Source organism: Triturus cristatus, chromosome 2_2 (assembly GCF_964204655.1).
Source record: "Triturus cristatus chromosome 2_2, aTriCri1.1, whole genome shotgun sequence".
Lineage (NCBI taxonomy): Eukaryota > Metazoa > Chordata > Amphibia > Caudata > Salamandridae > Triturus > Triturus cristatus.
Window position 1 is genome coordinate 54865981 of NC_140582.1, and position 22697 is coordinate 54888677.

The window sequence follows — 22697 nt, forward strand, 5'->3', positions numbered from 1 at the left end:
TTACGACACGGCTCCACGGATCACCTTCGCCCCGGGCACCTCCGTCGGGTGGGTCCCAAAAGTTCGAACAACGATAACTCAGGATTCCCAGGTCCGATTCAATTTCTGAAAAGAGATACGTGCTCAGCCGGTCTTCATCTCCCAGATTCCATAAACCACATCAGGATATTCTCAGGATAAATTCCGAGGAGCAGCAAGGGTCCGGGGAGCCCTGTGCTCACGCGACCATCTTGGATGCGTGCTAGGCTCCTCCTCCTCCCCGACGCAGATTTAACATCTTTGTGGCAAGTATCTTTGAACACGCTATGGTCATTTGTTAAATATGCTCCATGAAAGAAGAATGTGTTATGTGACTCCTCGCATTGAGAGGTTGCAACTGTGCGTGATATTCGGCACGCTGTAAGTGTTTTCACCAGCTTGGAGTTATCTTCGTGCATTTGATTATTGAACACACGTTGATAGTGATTTTACACTATTTACACTATTTACAGATACCATCTAACCGTTTAATTCTCCGTGAGTCTGCACCACGTACTTTTGAGTAATATTATATTGCCATAAACGGCGTCGCCAAATGCCAGGTGAGTGTTGGGCACTCTCTGGTATTACCGGTACTGTGGTTACACACGCTAGTGTCCTATGTCTCTGAGTCACATAACACATACATCTCTCTTGGTTTTACAGGCAATTTAATATATTTGAACCAGTGACTTGATCCTTCTTTAGATTTCCATCAGGTAGATACTTTGTTTTATCACATATTGAGTGCGGTTTTCTTTTACTCGAACTCACGAGGTGATTAGGTTTTGGTCCACTTGGTGTGTGCTAGGTGTGTTTGTGTCGCTACACGTTCTATACTCTTATCAGTCTCTTTCTAAACCTTTGGACTCCAAGCTCATTCACGTTGCATATTCGGACTTCCCCAGATAGTATGGGTCTACTTCATTCTGTTCAAGCTTGTCTATTCATGAGAATCATGCCAGTATGTGTTTTTTAATTGAGACAGTTTTGTTTATTCACAAATTTTTGAGACATGAAATGAAATATTTGTTTTAAGATATTCCCTGAAGAAGGGTGTTGGTTACACCCGAAATGCATTAGGATTAAAGAAACAGCATTTCTTTGTTTGGGATCAGAATAACATGGACTGTTGGAACTTTTTGATTTGGATTCATCTCTCACAGAGTGAATAAAAGAAGTTTATCATCAAGAAAGAAGCGGCTAATGGCTCATTCACGTTTTGAATGAATTTGAATTTTGGAGACGATGTTGAATTATGAAGAATTTTGATTCCCATTTGTTAAATTGTTTTACTCATGTGTAAAGTGTCTCAAGCATCCTTTAAGATTAGTCTATACACACTCACATAGGAGTGTACCAGGTAGTGCACACCCTGTGTAGAGCATTATGCTCTAGTTCACATTTTTTAATTTCACACAGGTGGCAGAGTGGAACCACTTCAAGGAGGGCATACCAAGTTAAAATAACTTTGGACACTAGGTTTAGTTTGTGTACTAATTTAGCTGGAGTGCGCGCAAACTGTGGTCAGTCTTTTTACTTTTAGGAAGTTGGCATTTTCTTCCTTAAATCTTCTGTGCATCTGCCTGTCTCTGCAATACACATCTGGTTGGCTGACATTTGTGCTTTGTGAACCCAACGGCATTTGGAATGACCGAGCCGTATGGAGCAGAATTGTACGTCTTTACGGGCCGCATTACCGAATGACCGATTATGATGCTGGATTCAGGCAGCCTTTCCAAACCAGACTCGAATCAGCAGTTGGAAGCAGACTTTGGGAGCCCAGAGCGGGCCCCATGCATACAAAGCCTTTCCAATCGGAATGGTGGGGGTACCCATGTGTCCCCTTTACCAGTCATGCACACCAGGGGGTGCTGGCCACAGGGTGCCCGATTTTCCCCTAGCCAACCCTTTATTCAATGGGAGCCTATGCATTCGGTCGGAACATAGACTCCCATTGAAGTCACTGGGAGTCCAACCAAATTGTATCTGGAAGCATCTGGATGCATCGTACTCTGTCGGTTGGACTCTCCTAATCGGAGTTGGTTGGAAACTATTCAAAAAACAGAATCCGGCCCAAGGAGTTTCCTGCCCTATATAGTATGTCTGGAGCCATGGCAGGGAAAGGCAGGGTCTTGTACAGTACAAAGACTTTCCTTTAAAGTCTGCCTAATTCAAAGGCTGTAATTGGTATAAGTGCTGGACCTTTGACACCAAATACTTAAAACACTTCTGGATTGAGGACATTCGGCCAGGAAGAAGAGTTGTGTTGCTGTCAGGAGGGACGTCCACGTTGCTGTGTGCTTTGCTGTGTTGGCCTACTGCTTGCTGTTTCTGTCCTAGCAATGAAAGAACTACTTTCTACGTCATGCTTTCTAAGTTTCTCCAAGGGCTTGAGTTGAGCTTGCCTCCTATTGGAAGTCTCAGTGACACCAAAGACTTCAATCTTCAGCAACTGGGCTACTCTGCTGAGAGCCTGGACCTGCCAAGTGGTGTCAAATCCAGTTCTGGGTCCTTAAAGGTGAATTTTCCTGCAACACAAGGAATCCACACATTCACTCAGGCATCATTTTGGAACTGGCACATCTCTGCAAAAACTGATGCATCGCCGCTGCCTGCACCAAAGCTGTGGTCCCCAGTCGCTGAGTGCGCGACGCATCAACCACGACATCGCAGGCCCCCGCTTTTTGCAGCGGTGTCTCTGAAGAATCAATGCTCTGTGAGTCTCGAGTACTGCATCATCAAGGTCAGTGACGCCTCACTCTGATTCCGACGCAGTGCCTATCTGGACGCTAAGAAATCAACTCATCATGGAGCCTGCCTCAACATTCAAGAAATGTATGCAGCACCAATGCATCATGCTATGACATCGATGCATCATCAACACTGCACCCCAGTAAGGAACTGCGGTCTTGATCGGCAATCCACACATCACCTCACCTTATCTTTGTGACAATGCGCCAATGACCTCCCATTGCAGTAGGAAACCAATGCTTTACCTGCCTTCTTGACACTCATCTCCCCTGCGTCATGCATCGCAGTTGATTTTATACGCATTCCAGGTACTTTGTGGATTTGTCTCAGTCAAGCATGCTCAGCTAGCCCTAGTTGGAGCTATCTGCTTCTATATGCTATATTTTGGCTTTAATATTGCAAAATTAATTTCTTCACAAGTGTGTGTCGGATCTTTATTGTTTTGGTCTTGTTTTAATCACATAAATATTGACGATTTTTAAATTGGTGTGGAGTCCTTTTCTGGTGTTTTCACTGTGTAACTGTGTGTGTGTTCAAGGGTCTGTGATGTATTTGGGACACAAGGTTGGAAGCAGCCAGGTGGCGCCCCTACAACCCAAGATTGACATCATTTTGGCTTGGGACCCCCCAAGACCCAGACAGAGGTGAGAGCCTTATTAGGTCACACCATGTACTACAGGAGATTCGTCCAGGGCTAAGGCACCATCTCTGCCCCCTTGATAGAGCTAACTTCCAAGAAGCAGCCAAGACCGGTTATCTGGACTGAGGCAAGCCAGACCACTTTTGACACATTCAAGGAGTCTGTGTGCTTGGCGCCCATGCTCAAAGTGCCCGAATTCTACAAGGAATTTGTGGTACAGACTGATGCCTTAGAGCTTGGTGTGGGAGCTGTGCTTTCACAGATAAACCAATAGTGCCTACACCAACCTGTATGCTTCATTAGCAGGAGGTTACTCTCCAGGAAACAGAGTTGGAGCACAATTGAAAGGGAAGCTTTTTCTGTGGTCTGGGCGCTGAAGAAGCTAAGGCCATACTTGTTTGGGGCTCACTCCCAGGGTCAGACAGACCACAGGCTCCTCAAATGGTTAATACAAATGAGGGGTGAGAAACCAAAACTGTTGAGGTGGTCCATCTCCCTACAGGAAATTGACCTTATGGTGTAACATTGCCCTGCTACAGAACATGCCAATGCTGATGGTCTGTCCACATTCTTCCACCTTAGTGATGAGAACTCCCAGGAGATTGGGTAGTTCTTCCTACTTTCAGCTGGGGGATGCATTAGACCTGGCATCTGTTGGAGCTGGTTCCCCAGTCTTTTTGCTTCTGCCTCCTGCTTTTTTACTCTATCCAGGATTTAATTTTGCGGGTTTTAGGACTCTGGACACTTTAATACTGCTAATGCACGTGCTCTATGTCAAAAATGTGATCACAATTGGCTTCTCCCTGATTGGCAAATGTAATTTTCCTGTAAGTCCCTAGTATAGCGCACTATATGTGCCCAAGGCCTGTAAATTAAATGCTACTAGCATGGCTACAGCACTGATTGTGCCACCCACTCAATAGCCCTTTAACCATGACTTAGGCATGCTATTGCAGAGCCTGTCTGCAGATTTAAACTTCCATATTTACCTGGAAAGTTAAACCACTTGCGAGGTCCAAACCTTCCATTTTATTGCATGCAAGGCACCCCTAAAGTAGGCTGTAGGTAGCACTATGGGCAGGGTGCCGTATACTTAAGAGGTAGGACATGTGCTTTTATGTTTTTACATGTCGTGGTAGTGAAATAATTTTAAAATCTGTATTTCACTACTGCAAGGCCTGTTTCTCCCACAGGTTAACATGGGATTGCCTTAAAACATATTTCCAGTGTAATTTCCCTTAGAAACAGATAGTTTGGTCCCTCTGGTCTCACAATTTAAAAATACATATTTTAGTTAAGTTGTTTTTTAAATTGCAAGTCTGAAAATGCCACTTTTAGTAAGTTAGTTGAAAACACAGCGGTCTGCGGGAGGCCTATCAGGTCCTCGGGTAGCAGGGCTACTAATTTTTATTCAAATGCCTTCGTCTAGGTTTAGTAATGGAAAGAGAGACCCAGCAGCACTGGGAAGACAATGTATGAAGGGACACAAGGTTGTAAGGGTGACATCACATTTATTAACATCATAAATGGAGTATCATCCTAAGTTAAGGAGCTAGTCCTGGTGCTCACAGAAAATGTGAAAGTGGGTGAAGTGATAAGTGCTGGTGACTTAAAATTTACATCGCATTGACAACATAGTACAAAACTCTGCGAATATTAAGTTGTATTAAAGGAGTTTAGGTTGTGAGAAGTCGACAGCGTTTTGATCTCCTTAGTTCGAGATCATCATCGGGACAAAGAACGTGTGAGCTGATAGGATCTAGATAAAAAGAAAAACCATTGGTCCCGAAAACAAGGACATGTATAACTTAACCATGATTACAATAACATGAGAAATTACTAATAACGAGAGAGAGTAATGTAGTAGGATGCAACCTGAGGCAGTATATAACCAGGTAGATAGCAGTTTAAGACTGTCAAAACACGGGCAAATTAATTGCCATTTATTAATTGGCATTTTCTTGCTTACCCATTCTGTGCTTCTGCCTGTCTCTGGAATACACATCTGGTTGGCTGACAGTTGGGCTTTGTGATTTCACTCTAGACTGCCACATACAAAGAGAACTGAGGTGTGTCCTGCATATCCTGATGGCCCATCATCAGGCTGATGAGCCTTCTTGAGCTAGAGTGGTGGTAGGGGCTGACACCTGCATATGAATAGTGTGTGAAGTTGGCCTGGTACATGCTGTCCACTGGTTATTGTGGGTACCTTGCACCAGTCCAAACGACCCCTTATTCATGATAGGTTAAAGACAACTTTTATTGAAAGCTATCCTAGTGGTAGCTATGGAGAGCAACCTTTAGGTTAAGTCTTGAAGGAATGTAAAGCAGCTTGTTTTACCAGTCTATAATCTCTTGAGTGGCTAAATGAAAGGAGACCACACCAGGTATGTATATAATGTATATGTATTTATTACTAAACACACCCCTCTAGTCTCTATGAGGCTAGAGGCAAAAGCACAATACACAGTTTGTCCTTGGGGCGGACCAAACCATATATTAAAATAGTGGTATAAGAACCACAACTTAACTAGACACAAGGCCTAGAGCCTGTAGAATCACTGGGACCCAAAGGTAGTGACACAGGGGACCCACGGGGCCGTCTGCAGTATGAGAACACTGCCGCGAGCTCTCGTTAGCTTCTATGGGGAAAGTCGCGGTTAGATTTTTAGAGTTAAAGGACACTTAGAGATGGACTAGGACCAAACCCTCTTGGACGTAGACAGTTCTAGGGTCAACCCCACGGGAGCACCGGAGTAATCGAGTTACCTCACCTAGGGAAGCCTGGTGTATAGGTGTCAAATGGTGTTGGGTCGCTTCATCGTTTTCAATGGCCCCTGGTGAAGAAGTGCTGCTGCCGGGAAGATGCAAAGTGTCTGAAGAGATCCAAGCCTGGATCGGAGATGTGAAGAACCTGAAAGCAGAAAGGACAGAGTCTGGGTCACTTGCCAGTGACCAGGGGCACGATAGACGAATACCCACCGATGTTGGGTGTTTCAGGTGAAGAAGGTGAAGCTTGACTCTTCAGCCACGAGGACCGGAGCCGTTGAGGACAACCAGGAGCTGGATTCAAGTGTCTTAAAAAGGATGTCGAGTGCTGCAGCATCGTTGCCCAGATTAGACACAACAAGCCTTGGCAACGGCAACCAATGCAGAAAGGAAAAAGATGCTTTGGTGCGGACCAGCAAGGTCTGAGGGACTTCCCCAGCAAGGAGGAGTGAGAGCACGTCTGGAGCAACCAGGAAAGCCCAAAGAAAGTCAGAGTTACCTTCACAGAGACCCACCAGTCGACGAACCAGAGATCGCGAAGGGACCTCAAGCGGGAATGCAAAGAGCGGGCTCACGGAACACTCATGGAGTGTAGGCCCACAATCTTCAAAGCAAAACGTGCACGGGGTCTGGGCTACAAGTAACCCAATGCACAACCTCGAGAGTCGTCGGAGAGCTGATGCACTTGCAAATGTGCACGGTGTCCAGGGGTTCCGGTTCCATGGTACACACGAGGGCTACAGGTCTCAGCTTTGCTGGGGACTCGGTTCGCCCTCTGGGAAGTCTGGAAATCCACCTCTGTTGTTGCAAAGTCTTCAGTGTCCAGTGGGAGCTTCGGAGATACAGACCGGAGAGATGCATCTTTGGTGCCTGCCAAGCAGGGGAGTAACTCCTTTACTCCAAGGGAGATTCTTTAGTCATATGGTGTTGAACAGATCACCGAAGTTCCAGGATTCAGTTTCAGAGTTTCGTCCAGGGATATCTAAAGTTCAGGTTACAGAGGTTCCTTCTTTATACCCAAGGAAGGGGTTGGACTAACTCAGGGGACCCACCTATGGGAGGGTTTGGAAAGCGGGTGGCTACACCCATTTCCTTTGTCCAGTTTCACGCCAGAGCAGGGGCTGGTAGCCCCTGCAGCCAGTTTGAGCGGGACTATGCACAGGGACACCAAGTGTGCCCCCAGTGCAGGACTTCAAAGCCCTCCTGGAGTGCTTCCACCCAGCCCTAATCCACTAAGACCTGTCTGGGAGGTGGTAACACCTCCCTGTGACAGGAAACCTATTGTCCAGGCCTCCCCTGCCGGAGTTTTGGTCAGCAGCAGGAGGCCAGACTCGTGTCTGTGGCTGCAGCATCCATTTTGTGATGCCAAGGCTCTGTTAAGCTAGTACCGGGAATACCGGGCTGTCATGTCTCTCCCTCTAGAAGGGTGGGATCAAACTCCTACACCAGTTAATGGTGTGGGGGTATAATTCCAAGGTGTTTGACACCAAACATGACATGTTTCCGTGCAGCCAGTCCAAAGTTAGCATTTACCGTTGGGTTATAATGCACTTAAGAGTATATGGTCAGGCTGCATCACAGACAACCCCGGAGAAGAGATTCCGAAGGCTGCAGAGGGGCTCTGCTCATGCATGGGCATCCTCTTACATGAAACCAAGCACCCTGCTTTCAGGATTGATAAGGCCTGCCATAGGGGTGACTGATAGGTTTCAATGTGCAGTGATAGGTGAGATATAGTGAACCTATATCTCAGTAAGGGGTGCATGCAGCACCTTACCCAGGCAGCAGTAACAGACCTGTGGTGTCATTTTGGAGGGCATAGTATACCATATACTAGAGACATATAAGGGCACCTCAGAATCCAATCTGTTGTGTACCGACGGTACTAGGAATCAATTTAGAGAAGAAGCAGCTAGGCTGGGGTCCTGAATAGCAGGGCCCCAGCTAGACTAAAGTCGAAATAGAGTGTTACAGCAGCAAAAAGTGGGGGTAACCATAAGAAGCAGATCCTACTCTCCTACAAATAGGGCTATGCCCGTCTTCACAGAAAGTTTCCTGCTCCATGTAGTGTGTCTGGAGACAGGGCAGGGGAAGGCAGGCTCTTGCGCACTACAAAGACTTTCTTTTGAGGTTTGCCTACTTCAAAGCCTGAAATAGTTATAAGTCCTGACCTCTGACACCATATATTCATAACATTTCTGGATTGAGGTAATTTTTGCCAGGAAGAAGAGCTGTGCTGTTGTCAGTAGGGACTACCACTTTGCTGCATGCTTTGATGTATTGGCCTGCTGCTTGCTACTTCTATCCTAGCAGTGAAAGAACTGGACTTTGCTTTCTATATCCTGCTTTCCAAGTTTCCGAAAGGACTTGATTGGAGCTTGCCTCCTGTCTCAGGGACATCAAAGACTTTAATCTGCATCACCTAGGCTATTCTGCTGAGAGCCCTTCCCTACAAAGGGTGCCAAATCTAGGTCTGGGATCTTGGAGGTGACTTTGCATGAAAAAGCAAGAAATCGAAGTATCGACTCCAGGTGTCATGTCGGAACCAGTGCATTCCTGCAAAACCTGATGCATCGTCACTGCCTGCACCAAAGCTGTGGTCTCCACACGCTGAGTGCGCAAAGCATTGACTGCCACAACATGCAGGCCACAGCTTTTCACTGCAGTGCCTCTGAAGCATCGGCGCTGAGTGAGTAACAAGCACCAAATCACGTAGGTCTGTGACGCCTCGCTCTGAAGCAGTATCTGTTTTGTCACAAAAGGAATTGATGCAGCACGGATGCATCATCACTGTTCTGATTTCGACATGGCGCCTGCCTCAACATCCAAGAAATCGCAGTGCTGATGCATTGTTCCAGGATATCGGCGCATCATCCACACCGCACTACAGTAAGGAATCAAGGACTCCACCGGCAATCGATGCATCACCTCCCCTGCGTCTCACGTCATCTTCGCTTCAACGACCTGGCATCCCACTAAGGAATCGACGCTTCACCTGCCTTCTTGATGCTCATCTCCCCTGCATCATGCATCAACTTTGATTTTTGACACATCCCAGGTACTTTGTGGATTTGTCTCAGCCAAGCACGCTCAGATAGCCCCAGCCCGTGCTATCTGTTTCTAAACCCTATATTTTGTATTTAATATTGCAAAATGAATATCTTCACTTATGTTTGTGGGATTTGTATCATTTTGGTCTTGTTTTAATCATATACATATTGGTTTGTTTTCTAAACTGATGTTGCATCCTTTTATGGTGGTTTCACTGTGTTACCCTGGGTGTTTGTGTGCATACATTCTTTACACGTTGCCTCTGGGATAAGCCTGACTGCTCTGTGCCAAGTAACCAAGGGGTTGAGCAGGGGTTATCTTAGGTGTGTATCTTACTTACCCTGACTAGAGGGAGGGTCCCTACTTGGACAGGGTGCATACCACTGCCAACTAGAGACCCCATTTCAAACAGCCAAGAAAGAAAGAAGTGCGCTGCTGGGTACTCAGAGGAATGTTGTACAACCATAGCAGATACCCAACAGCCAGTCTCCGAGAGGTGAGCAGACATCACCTGATGTTCCTAGAAGTGCATTCCCATTGTGCAGCCCCAAGAAGAGCATTCGGGTGAGATAAAACATTTGGACCCCCAACTTCCACAGATCCACCGCCTGTCCTTGCTAGTTATTGGCAGGAACTGCAAATCCTTGATTGCTGTTGCCAAGGTAGGGTCAAGCTGTCAATGTATGTCAGAATTAGCCTACGCATAAGCACAACTGTCAAGCATCGTAATTGGGCTGTGTCCGGCTGCAAATGCCAAGTGTTTTGATCGACCTGTGCATGGCAACACCTTTCCAGAAGGGATCAGCATGTGCATGGGTGCGACTACCAGAAGTGAAACCAACCTGGAAAGGGGCTGTATCAGCCCACATAGCTTGCATAGGCAGGGCTGCAGCTACCAATGTCACGACCAGCCAGAAGAGACTGTAACAACACAATGGTGTCATCTGGACTGATCAGGATCTCAAATGGACCTACTGGTTGCAGTGTTGGTCAATCGCCAAGATCCCAAAGTGAGACACTCACAGATGGTCTACTCGGGATATTGTTACGCCAGAACTGCCTTCTCTGTTTCTGCCATTGAATGGTTTGGGTGCAGTACCAGCTCCAGAGATCTGATCACACTGGATCTGCAAATAAGGCACCACCTCTGATGCTGAGGGCATGTTGGGGACTGGGCAGTCAAGCTGACCTACTGGAGCTTTCTCCACTACTGCATGATAAGAACTGATAAACTCATGTATTTCAGGATTATTAAAAAAATTGTAGCTAATATTAATTCATGCTGCTACTGCATACCTTAAGGCAAAGTTTGAGCTCCCAGAACCAGGATCGCACCTTGATAATAAGTAAAGCAGGGAGCAAGAGGGAAGAGGCCAGCACTGCCTGAATAGCACCCAGCAACAGCAAATTGTTTCTTGTGGATAGGAGTGTATAGTATTGGATTCTACGGTGTATTAAAGTAATTCTCTTTATTGTAAAAGATAAACACTACACTGGACATTCCTTTATTGAAATGTTTGAGTGCTCTAAGCTTGAACACGCCCACACAACCTTCATGAGAAGGCAGCGATACCCGGCATCGCTACCACTGAGAGTCAACTGCAGCATCCGCTGTACTTGGCCCAGTTTGCAGAGCCATACTAGGACAGACCCAGGACATCAGAGGGCAACAGCTGCAACTCCCATAGGTGAGACTCAGAAGTCCCTGCTTGCCCTGTGTCCCCCCCAATGAGAGTCTGATTGTAGTACATGACTGGCACAACCGTACAAGAAGATTTCTAAATGTAGAAATCCCAGGTTTTACACGATGACAATTGTCATGTTAAGTTACTGGAACAGTTTCTTTATGAAATGGATCATTCTCCAGGAACTGTGGATACTCTTTATCAGAGAAGGCGTGGCATTCATCAGTGGAATCAGGAAGGCTTTCAAGTTAGCTGGTGATGTTGAGGACCCCCTCCTGTCAATGTTTGAGGGCCAAATCAATGACATAGTGGGGATCCAAGTTGCACCCGACTGAAGAGCCTGAATCAGGGCTAAACAGGGCTTGAGTTGCTTGTGTTCCAGTTCATGGAAGACTTGGCCTGGCAGTTTGGGCTGGACTGTTTCTATTGTAGCAGGGACAAGAGTGATTTGCATATGGTTGGGCCCAAACTGAGGTAGCATGGTGGGCAAAAGAAAGATGGGTTGGAATGCTACACAAAGCGATTTTCAGTGGTTAGACTTATTTTGAGCATTCCTCTCATCACCTTTTGTATGCTTGTGGGTATCTCTGTCTCACTACTTCAGGTAAGAGAGAAGATGAGGGTTTGTTTCTGGTGTCATGCAGACCTTACCTGAGATATTACACCAAGAGCACTCATACAAGTTGTTACAGGCTGATTTCACAAGACGAACTGAGAACCAAAGCCAAATGGGTTCTATGACATGATAAAAATGAAGTGTGGTGAAGTGTCAGGACCGTGGGTGGGGTTAAAATGAAAGGTGGTTGCCCCTGAGTGTACAACAGTATTGTCCAAGGGCAGGAGAGACACTTGTGAGCTATTAAGGAGTGATTTGTGCTTAGAGGCAAACATTTGGCATCTTGTGGTTTTAGTTGGCTTAGTTGGTGCTGAGGTGTAGGCCAAACTCCCCTGAAGGTCTTCACTTAAAATAGCCTTGTGGAGAAATTGAATTGCCTTAACTACAATAGTTAAAAAAATAGAAACATTATCAAAATACTGCAAAGAACGTATCTTGCTGAGGCTGCAGCAATAAAGATGAGGGACTGGTGCCATTGCATTTTGCACTATGAAATCATAACATGCCATTATATTACTGTGTCCTTTTAGCAGGTGCGGTTTCAGCAATACTGAAAATAAACATATAACATTTGCCTGTTCGTATTTATTAAAGTTTTATATTTTCTCTGCACAAAAATTTTGAAAATCACAATTTATAGGTAACAACTAACTGAAAGCTGGAGGCCATGGTAAAATACATTTGTTATAAAAAGTCTAATACATCTGTTTATACTAACCAGCCCTAGATGTTGCCGATATTTAGGAGGGGGAAATATTAATTGACATAGCAGAGCCCATTAATGAAAACAAAATAATACATTCTGTTTGATAATTATTCACAAGAAAAAGATAGGTGTCACATTTACCTCGATAGTTGTACAATAAGTCACCGTCGCATGTGGGTCGTCTACCTACGTGGCGTGAATTTATAAACAAAACAATGTGTTATTACTACATGCAAACACTGTGAAAATACAATAAATATTATGATAAAACATCACCTTTACAGAGCGACCGAAAGTGAGAGCATGTTTGTAAACATGAATATAGAACCTCTAGGGCAAAATTAAACATATCAAAAACCTGTTAGATATTTGCTTCAAAAAGATATTAGAAACGGTTCAATACCAGTAAGTTTATTTTTGTTTTTAAAGCGGCTGTAGCTTAGAACTTTTAGAAACATGCAGAAAGATTCTAACATTTCTATAATTAGCTAAGGAATGCAAAAAAATTATCATATTCTTTGTGCTAGTCACTGTATGCTAGGAAAATAGAGCAAAAGAAAGAAAACCATCATTTTGTTTTCCTTGCATTAAACAGCTGCTGTGTGACCTGACCTTCCTTTCACCTTGGCTACTGGCTCTGGCAGCAGGCACTGTGGCTTGAGAAGTGGGCTGCAATAACTTATTACAGTTGAGTTCTGATGTCTTTTCTTTGAAATCAGCTACTGGCTGTGTCAGATTATAAAGAAATTAGAAACAGGTGTTTATGGAGGGATTGTAGAATCCCATATATTATACTTTTACGCAGTAGCCCTCTACTATTTCAGAATTGCAGTACTGATTCAGTACTAGGATAATTTCTGTAATTAATGGATGACTTCTGAGTACATGAAAGACAAAAATTTGGTTCGTAGGAAAATAAATATAAACATGTTAGAAAGGAAGGGCGGACGAATCCTAGTCACTATCTTGTAGTATTGAAAGGCAAGTATGAACAAACGTTTTCTAGCAGATTTACTGACATACAGCCATTGGTAACAGTCAAATACCCCTCCATTTTGTTCAAGAATTGTTATTATTTAATTTTCAATCTGAGGAATAATATAAAGAAGAAGAATTGGAAAAATCAAGCAAGCATGGCTGTTAATTGAAACAGACATTGTGTAAAGAGAACTTTGTCTGACTCAAATCATTTTTTCAGCCAACCGAGGATTACATCAATCAATCAGGATTTGTAAAGCATGGCAAACCCCTGTGAGGGTATCCAGGCACTGCAAACTATGCAGCTCCGGGTGGTTGAGTTGAACAGCAGGTCTTGACTCCTTTCCTGATTTCTTGAAGAAAAGTTGAAGTCCTGAGATACATGGAGAGATTGTTCAAGGCTTTAGCAGATAAGTGGGAGAAGGAGCATCCTCCACTGTTGCTTCAGTGGATGCAGGGTGTGTGTGAGGGAGTGGGAGAGGCAACAAAGGAGTCTGGATGGCTGGTGAAAGTTTGTGCGGTGGTTGATGTAGGCTGGTCCTTGATTGTAGAGGGTTTTGTAGGTGTGGATCAACATCTTGAATTGACATCTCTCCTGAATGAGGAGCCAGTGGAGCTTCCTGAGGTTGGTCTGTATGGGAAGATCGAGGATAAGTCTGGGCGCTGGGCACTGCATGGTCTGCAGTCTCTCGAGTAGGTGCGTGGAGACCCCTACGTAAAGGGTGTTCCTGTAGTCCAGTCGGCTGGTGATAAGGGCTTGAGAGACCGTACATCTGGTGTTGACAGGGAGTCTTATGAAGGTATTATGGAGCATGCAAAGAGTAAGGAAGCAGGTGGAAAAAACTAAGTTGGTTTGGTTCTTCATGGTGACCTTGTTGTCCAAGATAACTCCAAGCTTGCAGGCAGTGTCCGTGGGCGTCGGAGAGTGTCCTATTTTGGGAGGCTACCATGCGTTGCTCCATGGGGCTGTGTTGTTCCTGAAGACCAGTACTTCTGTTTTGTTTGTTTTAAGTTTTATACAGCTGTGCTCCAAACAGTCAGCGACTCATAATGCACCAGTAGAAGTTGGCCCTGAAGGCGGAGGGGGGCATAACGAGAGGATGAGCTGGGTGTCGCCTGCGTAAGATATGGTGTTTAGTCCGTCCGTTCTGATGATGGTGGCCAGGAGAGTCATGTAGCTGTTGAAAAGTGTGGGGGTGAGGGACATGCCTTAGGGAATGCTGAAGGTGATATTCTTATGTTCCAAGGTGAATGGTGGCAGGTTGATTCTCTGGGTTCTTAAGGTGAGGAAGGAGGCGATCCATTTGAGGGCTTCTCCTTGTATTGCATATCAATAAAGCTTCTTGATGAGGGTGTGGTGAGATACAGTGTGCAGTGCTGCTGAGAGGTGAGGGAGGATCAGAGCAGCTGATTCTCCCCAGTCCAGGAGGGTATGATTTTGTTGGTTGCAGCAAGCAGGGTGGTTTCAGTGCTGTGGTTGAACCTGAATCTGGTTTGGAAGGGGCCCTGAAGACTGTTGTTCTCTGGGTGTTCCATGAATTGGCAGATGATAGCATTCTCATTCTCAGTAACTTTGGCGGGCAAAGGAAGTAGAGAGATGGGGCAGTAGTTCTTAAGTTCACTAGAGTCGGGGGAGGGTTTCTTGAGAAGGGTTTTGACCTCTGAATATTTCCAGTCTTCGGGGAAGGTGGCCAAGGTGATGGATGCTTTGAAGATGGTGGTGAGCTCGTTGCTGATTTTCGTGCTCCCAAGGTTCAATATGTGGTGGGGACAAGGGTCCAAGGGAGTGGAGTGATTCCATGAAGGCAGTAGTGTCTCATGTGGTGAGCTGGTCCCAGGTGGTGGGCAGGTGGTTGAGGTTTGCCGCAGCATATGCAAGGTAGCTGAGAGTGTCAGTGGCGGTGGGTTGAGGTTCGTAATTTTTGTAAATCGTAGAGGTCCTGTTGTGGAGGAAGTCTGCAAGGGTATTGCAGTATTCTTGAGAAGGGGTGATGAAGATGTTGGTGGCTGTGGGTAGGAGAACTCTGTGATGATGTTTAAGAGTTCTTTGCTGTGGCTAGCACTGATATCGATATGGTCGGCTAAGACGCTCCTTTTCATCCCCTTCAGGAGCTGGTGGTATTGGTTGCGGGATGTCTTGTGGGCTGTTTGGTCTGTAAGCTCTTTGCTGGAGCGCCATTTCCTTTCTAGTCACTTGCAGTAGAATTTCATGGCTCTCAGTTCTGTGCAGTACCAGCTTGCTGGCTTGGTGGATCGCCTGTGTGTGGTGGTTTTGAATGGTGTGACTCTATTGGCACAATCGGTGATTCATGTGCAGAACTTCTTGACAGCCTGTTCCAGGTTGATTGAGGTGTCAGTGTGGAATATTTTGAGGGATTGGGTTCCCTGGCTTTCTGATTCTTTGTTCCCGCAGTTCCCACAGTGCTGTGAAATGCTGGGGGCACTGGTGGTGGTGCCTGAGGACCCTGTGATGGTGAAGTGGACGGTAGTGTGGTCTGTCCAGGTGAGCTCAGTGATATTGCAGTAACTGACTGTCACTGGCTGTGAAGATTGGGTTGAGCGTGTGACCTATGTAGTGTGTGGGGTTCAGTGATTACTTCAGTGAGCCCTATGTTGTTCATGCTTTCCAGGAGGTTGGTGGTGTTGGCACTTTTATGGTCTTCGAGGAGAAAATTGAGGTCTCCGAGTAAGATATAGTGTTTGGAGTCAAAGTTGAGTGGGGAGATGAATTTGAGGGTGGCATTACAGAAACTAAGGTGTGGTCCTTGAGGTCTGTAGGCGAGGGTGCCTCTTTTGGTGGTTTTGCCATCGGTTCAGAGCTGGAAGTTGAGGTGTTCCATGATCGGGTGGTGACGCCTGTGTCAGTGGTGCATTGCATGGTTTCTTTGTGGATGATGTCTATTGCACCTCTGTGTTTGCTGATGCGGTCCCGGTGAGTTATCTTGTCTCCACCGTGGGTTGCTGAATCAATGTTTGGTGTGGAAGAAGGGTTAAGTCATGTCTCGGTGAGGAAGATGACATCACAGCGAGGGAGGTGATGGTGTCCAAGATCTCAGTGGCGTGGTTGCAGAGTAATTGAGCACTGGGTAGGAGGCAGCAGAGTTGGCTTCACATCATTGTGGTCTGCTTGGTGTTGGTGGCTGATGTACATGTGAACAAAGGTCCAACCATTGATCAAGAAGAGGTGTGGCAGCATTTGTTGTTGTTACAGAGCCTGAGCTCATTGACGGTGTATGTGTGTTGGGTAGAGAGAATCAAGGTTCCTGGTGCTGGGCACGGTCCAGGAGCACAAAGACTCTCCCCCTGCGCACAGCTGCATTGTGGCTTCCATTAAGTAGGTCCTGGAAGGAGGGAGGGATGCTGGTTGGTGGTGGGTGGAGCTTGCGTGAAGCAAGAAGCAGAAAGTGGGAGCCAAATAGAGGTGGCCAAAAAACAGCAGCAAAAGCAATAAAGCACCGGAAGTCAGTAAAAAAGGGACAAAAAGGCAATGGAACATGGAACAGAAAGCAGTGTGGGAAAGAGACAGAAGCAAACAGAGAAACTGCAGCAATCAGTAAAAAGGCAACAAACAGAGCAGAAAGTAGTGGGTAAAGAGACAGAAGTGAACAGAGAATCTGTACAGTAAGTAAAAAGCTGCAAAAAGGCAACAGAAAACGGACCAGAAAGCAGTGGGTGAAAAAGACAGAAAGCAACAGAGAAATGGCACAAATCAGTAAACAAGAGGCAAAAAAGGCAATAGAAAGCAGTGGAGAAAGGGCAAGGGGCAACAGGAACTAAATAGGCAGAAATCAGGAATGTTTGGTACTCGAGCAAGGGAGCTGGTTCAGGGACATAAAGATTAACAGTATTATAATTTTTTAAACTAGTACAATAAAAAATCATCCTCCTGTGGAATGAAGATAACAGTTAAAACAGAATATATTGATCATATGATCTGGACCACAATAGGCATAATAAATAGACGTGTGTAATTCTTGTCTCATCTGAAGAAATTATAGCAAGTACTGATAAAAACGGATGCTTGCTAGGTCTCCTAAATGAACCTTACTGACCTTTTAGTTGCAAACAGATTTTTGGCAGAACATCTACTACCTTTATTTGGAGGGGGGAATGTAACTAAAATACCAGGTGATTCAAGAACTTTCCTGCCTTTCAGCATATGACCAGTACTAAGAATCTCTTTATGGGTGGATGCAGCTGCAATCTCAATCAATTATATTACACTTAGGTACAGGTAATGCAACTGGCACATGACGAGGCATGGTAGTGAGTTATAATGACTCACTTTGAAGCCGGTGAGTGCAGGGATGGAGACCTGTGAGGGACAGCAGACCTTTGTCCCTGCATTCACATTTCTTCTGAATGAACACTTCTTTTTAAAAGTAGCCACTGTCTGGTTAGACTCATCTGCAGATTCTGTTGATACTAATGAGTACAATATATATATATTTGCTGATGATGTTTTGTGGAGAGATGAGCTAGAGACAGAGAAAGATGAAACCTCACACGTGGGACTGAGTTGAGACATATTTATTGAGATAGAGGGAAGCCATTAATTTGTTAGGGCTACATAACCTTTATTTCTTAATAAACAAAAAGTCCACCAAGAATACAAAGTTTTTGTGAAACTATTAGCTCTCAAAGTTAAAATAAAAAATCCAACAAAAAAGGAAAAAAAAATGAGCTATTATTGATTAATCAATGCTAAACTATTAATATCAATGCAAAGAATTTCTTGAGTGTATATGTACTGGATATAAAAATGCAGAGAAAGAGTACGACCGTGGAGTGAAAGTGCTTTCCTCCATAGGCTAGTTGAAATGAATCAAAAGCTGAAAAAAAATCTGCTACTGGAGTTACATTTGCATTTTCGGTCAAATTCAATTATTTGTGTATTTCTCCAATATGTCCTCCTACAAAAAAGAAATGCGATATAAATATAACTATATTAAACAAATATCTTTAAATTCCTCACTTGTTGGTCATTAATTCTACAAATTTTGGCATTATTAGCACTTGTCAAAATTAAAGGTAGTTATTTGAAATGGCACCTCTTACATTTACTACAGATGGTGCTGCTGAACTGGTTGGCAAGTTTACTGATCATTGTCATGATAGGCTCTTTGAATGCAGTTAGCTGAATTTGCAATTTCTGGGGAGTAATCAACCAGTTTTGGTTTTACAACCAAAGTTGATCATAGTATTCAGACCCCCAATAATTTGTCTTTCTAAAATGCTTGGATTGAAAGAATTACATTTTTTTGTGGATGATGAGGATGATCGTGACCTGGAATGTACAGGATAGTAGACACAGAAGAACACAAATGGGAGTAGCTTCCCTCATCACTACAGCAAAAACTCAAAACTTGATTTTAGTAAACCAGCTAACCAATTGTTGGTAATATCCTGGAATGTAGGTGGTTTTAAAAGACAAGTCAATTTAAATGATGTTGTTAGTTTATTCTTGCTTTAAATACATTTGATAAGTTAATCCTGCAAGACACCTGGATGTTGCATTATATTTTGTTTGACCTCTTCACATATATGTAATGTCACTTTGACCTTTCTTTTTTTACACTTCTTGGATAAATATACAGGTGTGGTTCCATTCTGGCTGCAATGCTCATTTTACAAAAATAAAACCTCAATGGGCACTTTCAAATATAACTTTAGCTGTTGCCCCAGTTGAAGCTCCACTTCTGTAAAAGACAAATTAACCTAAGTTTTTGGGCTTGGCATAGAAAGTGTGTTTTCTCTGCAATCGCACTTTGAAAAACCATCTGAAATCCTGGATGAAGGTGAATGTGCTGTTAATGTATCAGAGTGCAATCTTGTAGGAAAGTATGATCTGCTTCTTATGGTAATCCCCACTTTTTGCTTGATGTGACACTGTTTGTGACTAGTCTGACTGGGATCCTGCTAATCAAGACACCAGTGTATCTGCTTTCTTGCTAAACTGTTGTGTTCAGTACCTAGGTACATCCCAGATTGGATACTAGGGGACCCTTGTCATTCCCTAGTATATGGTACCCATGTACCCAGGGTATAGGTACCCCAGAGGTCCCCCATGGGCTGAAGCATGTAGTGTGCCACCGATGAGGGACAATGCAAAATGGAACTACAGGCCTGCCATTGCAGCCTGTGTAAGTTGGTGCTTGCACCACTTACTAAAGATATAGGTCTACTATATCTAAGGGTCACTGCACTTAAAACCTATAAGTCACCCCTATAGCAGGCCTTTAGAATCCTAAGGGCAGGGTGCTTGGATCTAAGTGAGAGGGTGCCCCTGCATGAGCAGGGCACCCCTGGAGCCTACGGAGACCATTCTCCCAGGTTGCCAGTGAAGCGCCCATATACAATATAGAGGGGCACCGCGTAATAACACGATGACCATCTTGAAACTAGCTGCAATTAATCATCAGTTTGGTATCAAGCTTGTTGGAATCATACCCCTCATTGTAAGAGAACTCCATTAGGCTCTCAGTGTTCCAGGTACCAGCATGCTTGACCCGGACAGCACCAAATTGTTGCTGCTGACCAGAGACACATTTCTGCCCTTCTGCTGCTGAGCCAAGCCCAAGCAGCGGAAGGTGGAACAATAGGCATCCTGTCACAGGGAGGTTTGATCGACTCCCAGACAGGATTCGGTGTATTAGGGCTTGATGGGTGTGCTTGCCAGCAAATGAAAGTCTGCATGAGGGGCACATTTGGTGGCCCTGTGCATATTCCAGTTCAAACCGGTCCTTGGAGTTGTTGGCTCCCGCTCTGGCACGAAACTGGACAAAGGACATGGGAGACCCTCACGTGTTAGGGTCCCTGAATCGTCCCAAACCTTTCCTTATGGTACCTAAGGGCTTACCTGAGTGTAGGTCCCTAGATTCATTTAGGGATAGGATTCAGAACAGCTACCACTGCACTTCTACCGTCTGGGTACTCTGGACTTTGCTGTACTTCGTTAGGGCCTGATGTAGCCTCCCTTCCAGTCTGCTGCATCGTCTGTGCTTCATACAGGAAACTTCCAAGGCCGGTGAAGCATCACGGACAACCAAAGTAATCTCCCTTAGAGTGAAGGAGTCACTCCCCTGCATTCATAGGCACCGCTACACTGCTGACCAGTCTGCTGATCCCAAGCTCCTACGGACTCTGAAGGGTTCAACAACACAGGAGGTGGGTTTCTATGTCCCTCAAGGCCTGAGCTGTCCTCTCACCGAGTTTGAGGCCAGTATCCATCATGGGGGCTGCAATACTTGAACCCCTGTGCACTGTATACTTTTCCAAGTGAAAATACTTGTTGGCAATTCTGCAATAAGTGCATCAGGATCCAATAAGCCCCAACCTCTGGCAACTTCTCCTACAAAGATCTTCAGCCACATTGCACTGTATGCTTCGTGGCCTGCTGTTTTTTAAAGTTGCACGAGGTCATCCTGTGACTCCACTGACTTCGACCGGTGGGTCCTGTGGAGGGTCATCTAAGTCTTCTTTTGGCCCCCTGATTGCTCTAAGCTTCCCTGACTCCCCGGCTCGAGGTGAGTTTCCTGGACCTTGCTGGTCCTCATCCTGCAACTTCTTGACTTCCTGCGTGGGTTGCTTTTGCTAAGGCTTGTTGGTGTTCCAGCCAGACACCGACCCCTAGCACTTGACATCCTTCATGGGACAGCCCGTATTTGGCTCCTGGTTGTCCTTAGCATCACCTGGTCACCAGAGCTTCAGAGTCAAGTTCATAGACATCTATCCTGAAGCACCCGACATTGGTGAGCATTCGTCTACTGAGCACCTGGTCACTTCTAAGTGACCCAGACTCTGTCCTCTCTGCTTTCGGGCAATCTTCTTCAAAAATCCACATTTGGATTCCTACGAGCACTTTCTCCTCTTCCAGCGGCAGCACCTTCCTGAAGTCCTCCATTGGGTTCGACGGCGGTTTCCGACACCACTTCACCCCTAAGCATCTGGCTTCCCTGGTGCAGGTAATGTGGGTACTAGGGTATCCATGGGTGGGGTGGATCTCCAACCTTCTGTATTCCACAGGGTTTCTTCAGGGTCCCCTGGGAAGGGTCCTTAATCTTTAAAATCAAACCCCAACTTACACGTAGAGTTGTACGGAGCCCACAGTCCTGTAATCACACTGCATGCATCCTCTGTGGTGTCCCTGTATAGTTACCTTGGGTGGTTCCTTGGGTCTCCAGCGATTCTACAGCCTCTCAACATTGTCCCGACTCGGGTCGTGGTTCTTATACCACTTTATCAGTATATGGTTTGGTCCCCCTTGGGCCCACTGTGTATTAGTGCTATTACTGTGATTTCCTTGCTATAGTATTGTGTGCTTAGTGACTATGTCCATGTGGGACATACTGTAACATACTAGATAATGTTATATAATAAATACTTATTTTTATAAATACTTTGTGTGGTTCTCTTTCATTTAATCTATACTAGAAGATGGCATTCTGGTAACACAAGCTGCTTTACACTCCTTCAAGACCAAGCCTGAAGGCTGCTCTCCACAGCTACCACTAAGAGAGCTTTCTGTCGTTGTCTAAGATCTCTTAAATCACCATATGGGTTGTCTGGACTGGCGCAAGGTGCTCACTTACATTGGTGGACATCATATACCAGGCCAGCTTCTCACAAATTTCTTCTGTAGTGACTGTGACGAGTTGGCTCTTGTCTCCTTGTGGGATTAGAGTCCATGGTTCTCCCTATTAAATGCGCTAAGTATGCCAATGCCCAAAATCCATAGCCCCACTCACTACCTCAAAGACACAAACAGGTGCTCACACACCCATTCACACACCCACACAGCTACTCACACACCAACTCACAGACTCATAATACCACTCCAAGACCTACAGAGGCCTTCACACAACCACTCACAGACCCACACAAGCAAATACACACACAGGCACTTGCACACCAACTCACAGACCCATTGCACCACTCACACACCCAGTCACGGATCCACACAGACACTCACATATCTACTATCAAATGTTACAGCTTACAGGCAAGAAAAACACATAGAAATTCACAAAAAACAAAGTTTACAGAGACGGTATAGTTAGGAAATAGGACATTGAAAAACATAAAAAATTCCCTGAAAAAACAAAGGTTACAGGGACGTTATAGTTAGTAAATAGAACATTAAAAAACCTTAGAAGTACATTTCAGATATTTTAGTTAGGGATTAGAATAAAGAAAACCTTAGAAATTCACTGCAAAAACCAAAGGACCCACACAGATACTCACACATCCACTCACAAACCCATACAGGCACACACCCACCCACTCTTGAAGGTAGTAAACACTATTAAAAAACACTTAAAAATTTACTAAAAAACACAAAGTTTACATGGATGTTATAGTTAGGAAATAGAACATTTAAATACCGTAAAAATTCTTTGAAAAAAAAAAGGTTACAGGGATGGTGTAGTTAGGAAAAAGAACATTACAATTAATTTCAGACATTATAGTTAGGGATCAGAA

General features: G+C 44.9%; 1 protein-coding gene across 2 annotated transcripts in view; it reads right to left on the reverse strand.

Moving 5' to 3' along the window:
- Positions 1 to 22697, reverse strand: part of LOC146861821 (uncharacterized) — a 1143841-nt gene that overhangs the window by 738957 nt on the left and 382187 nt on the right. For both annotated transcript variants that reach the window (XM_085643198.1, XM_085643199.1), the window contains exon 6: positions 12381 to 12425. In XM_085643198.1, coding sequence (XP_085499324.1) covers positions 12381 to 12425 — 45 coding nt within the window. The remainder of the gene's footprint in view (positions 1 to 12380; positions 12426 to 22697) is intronic.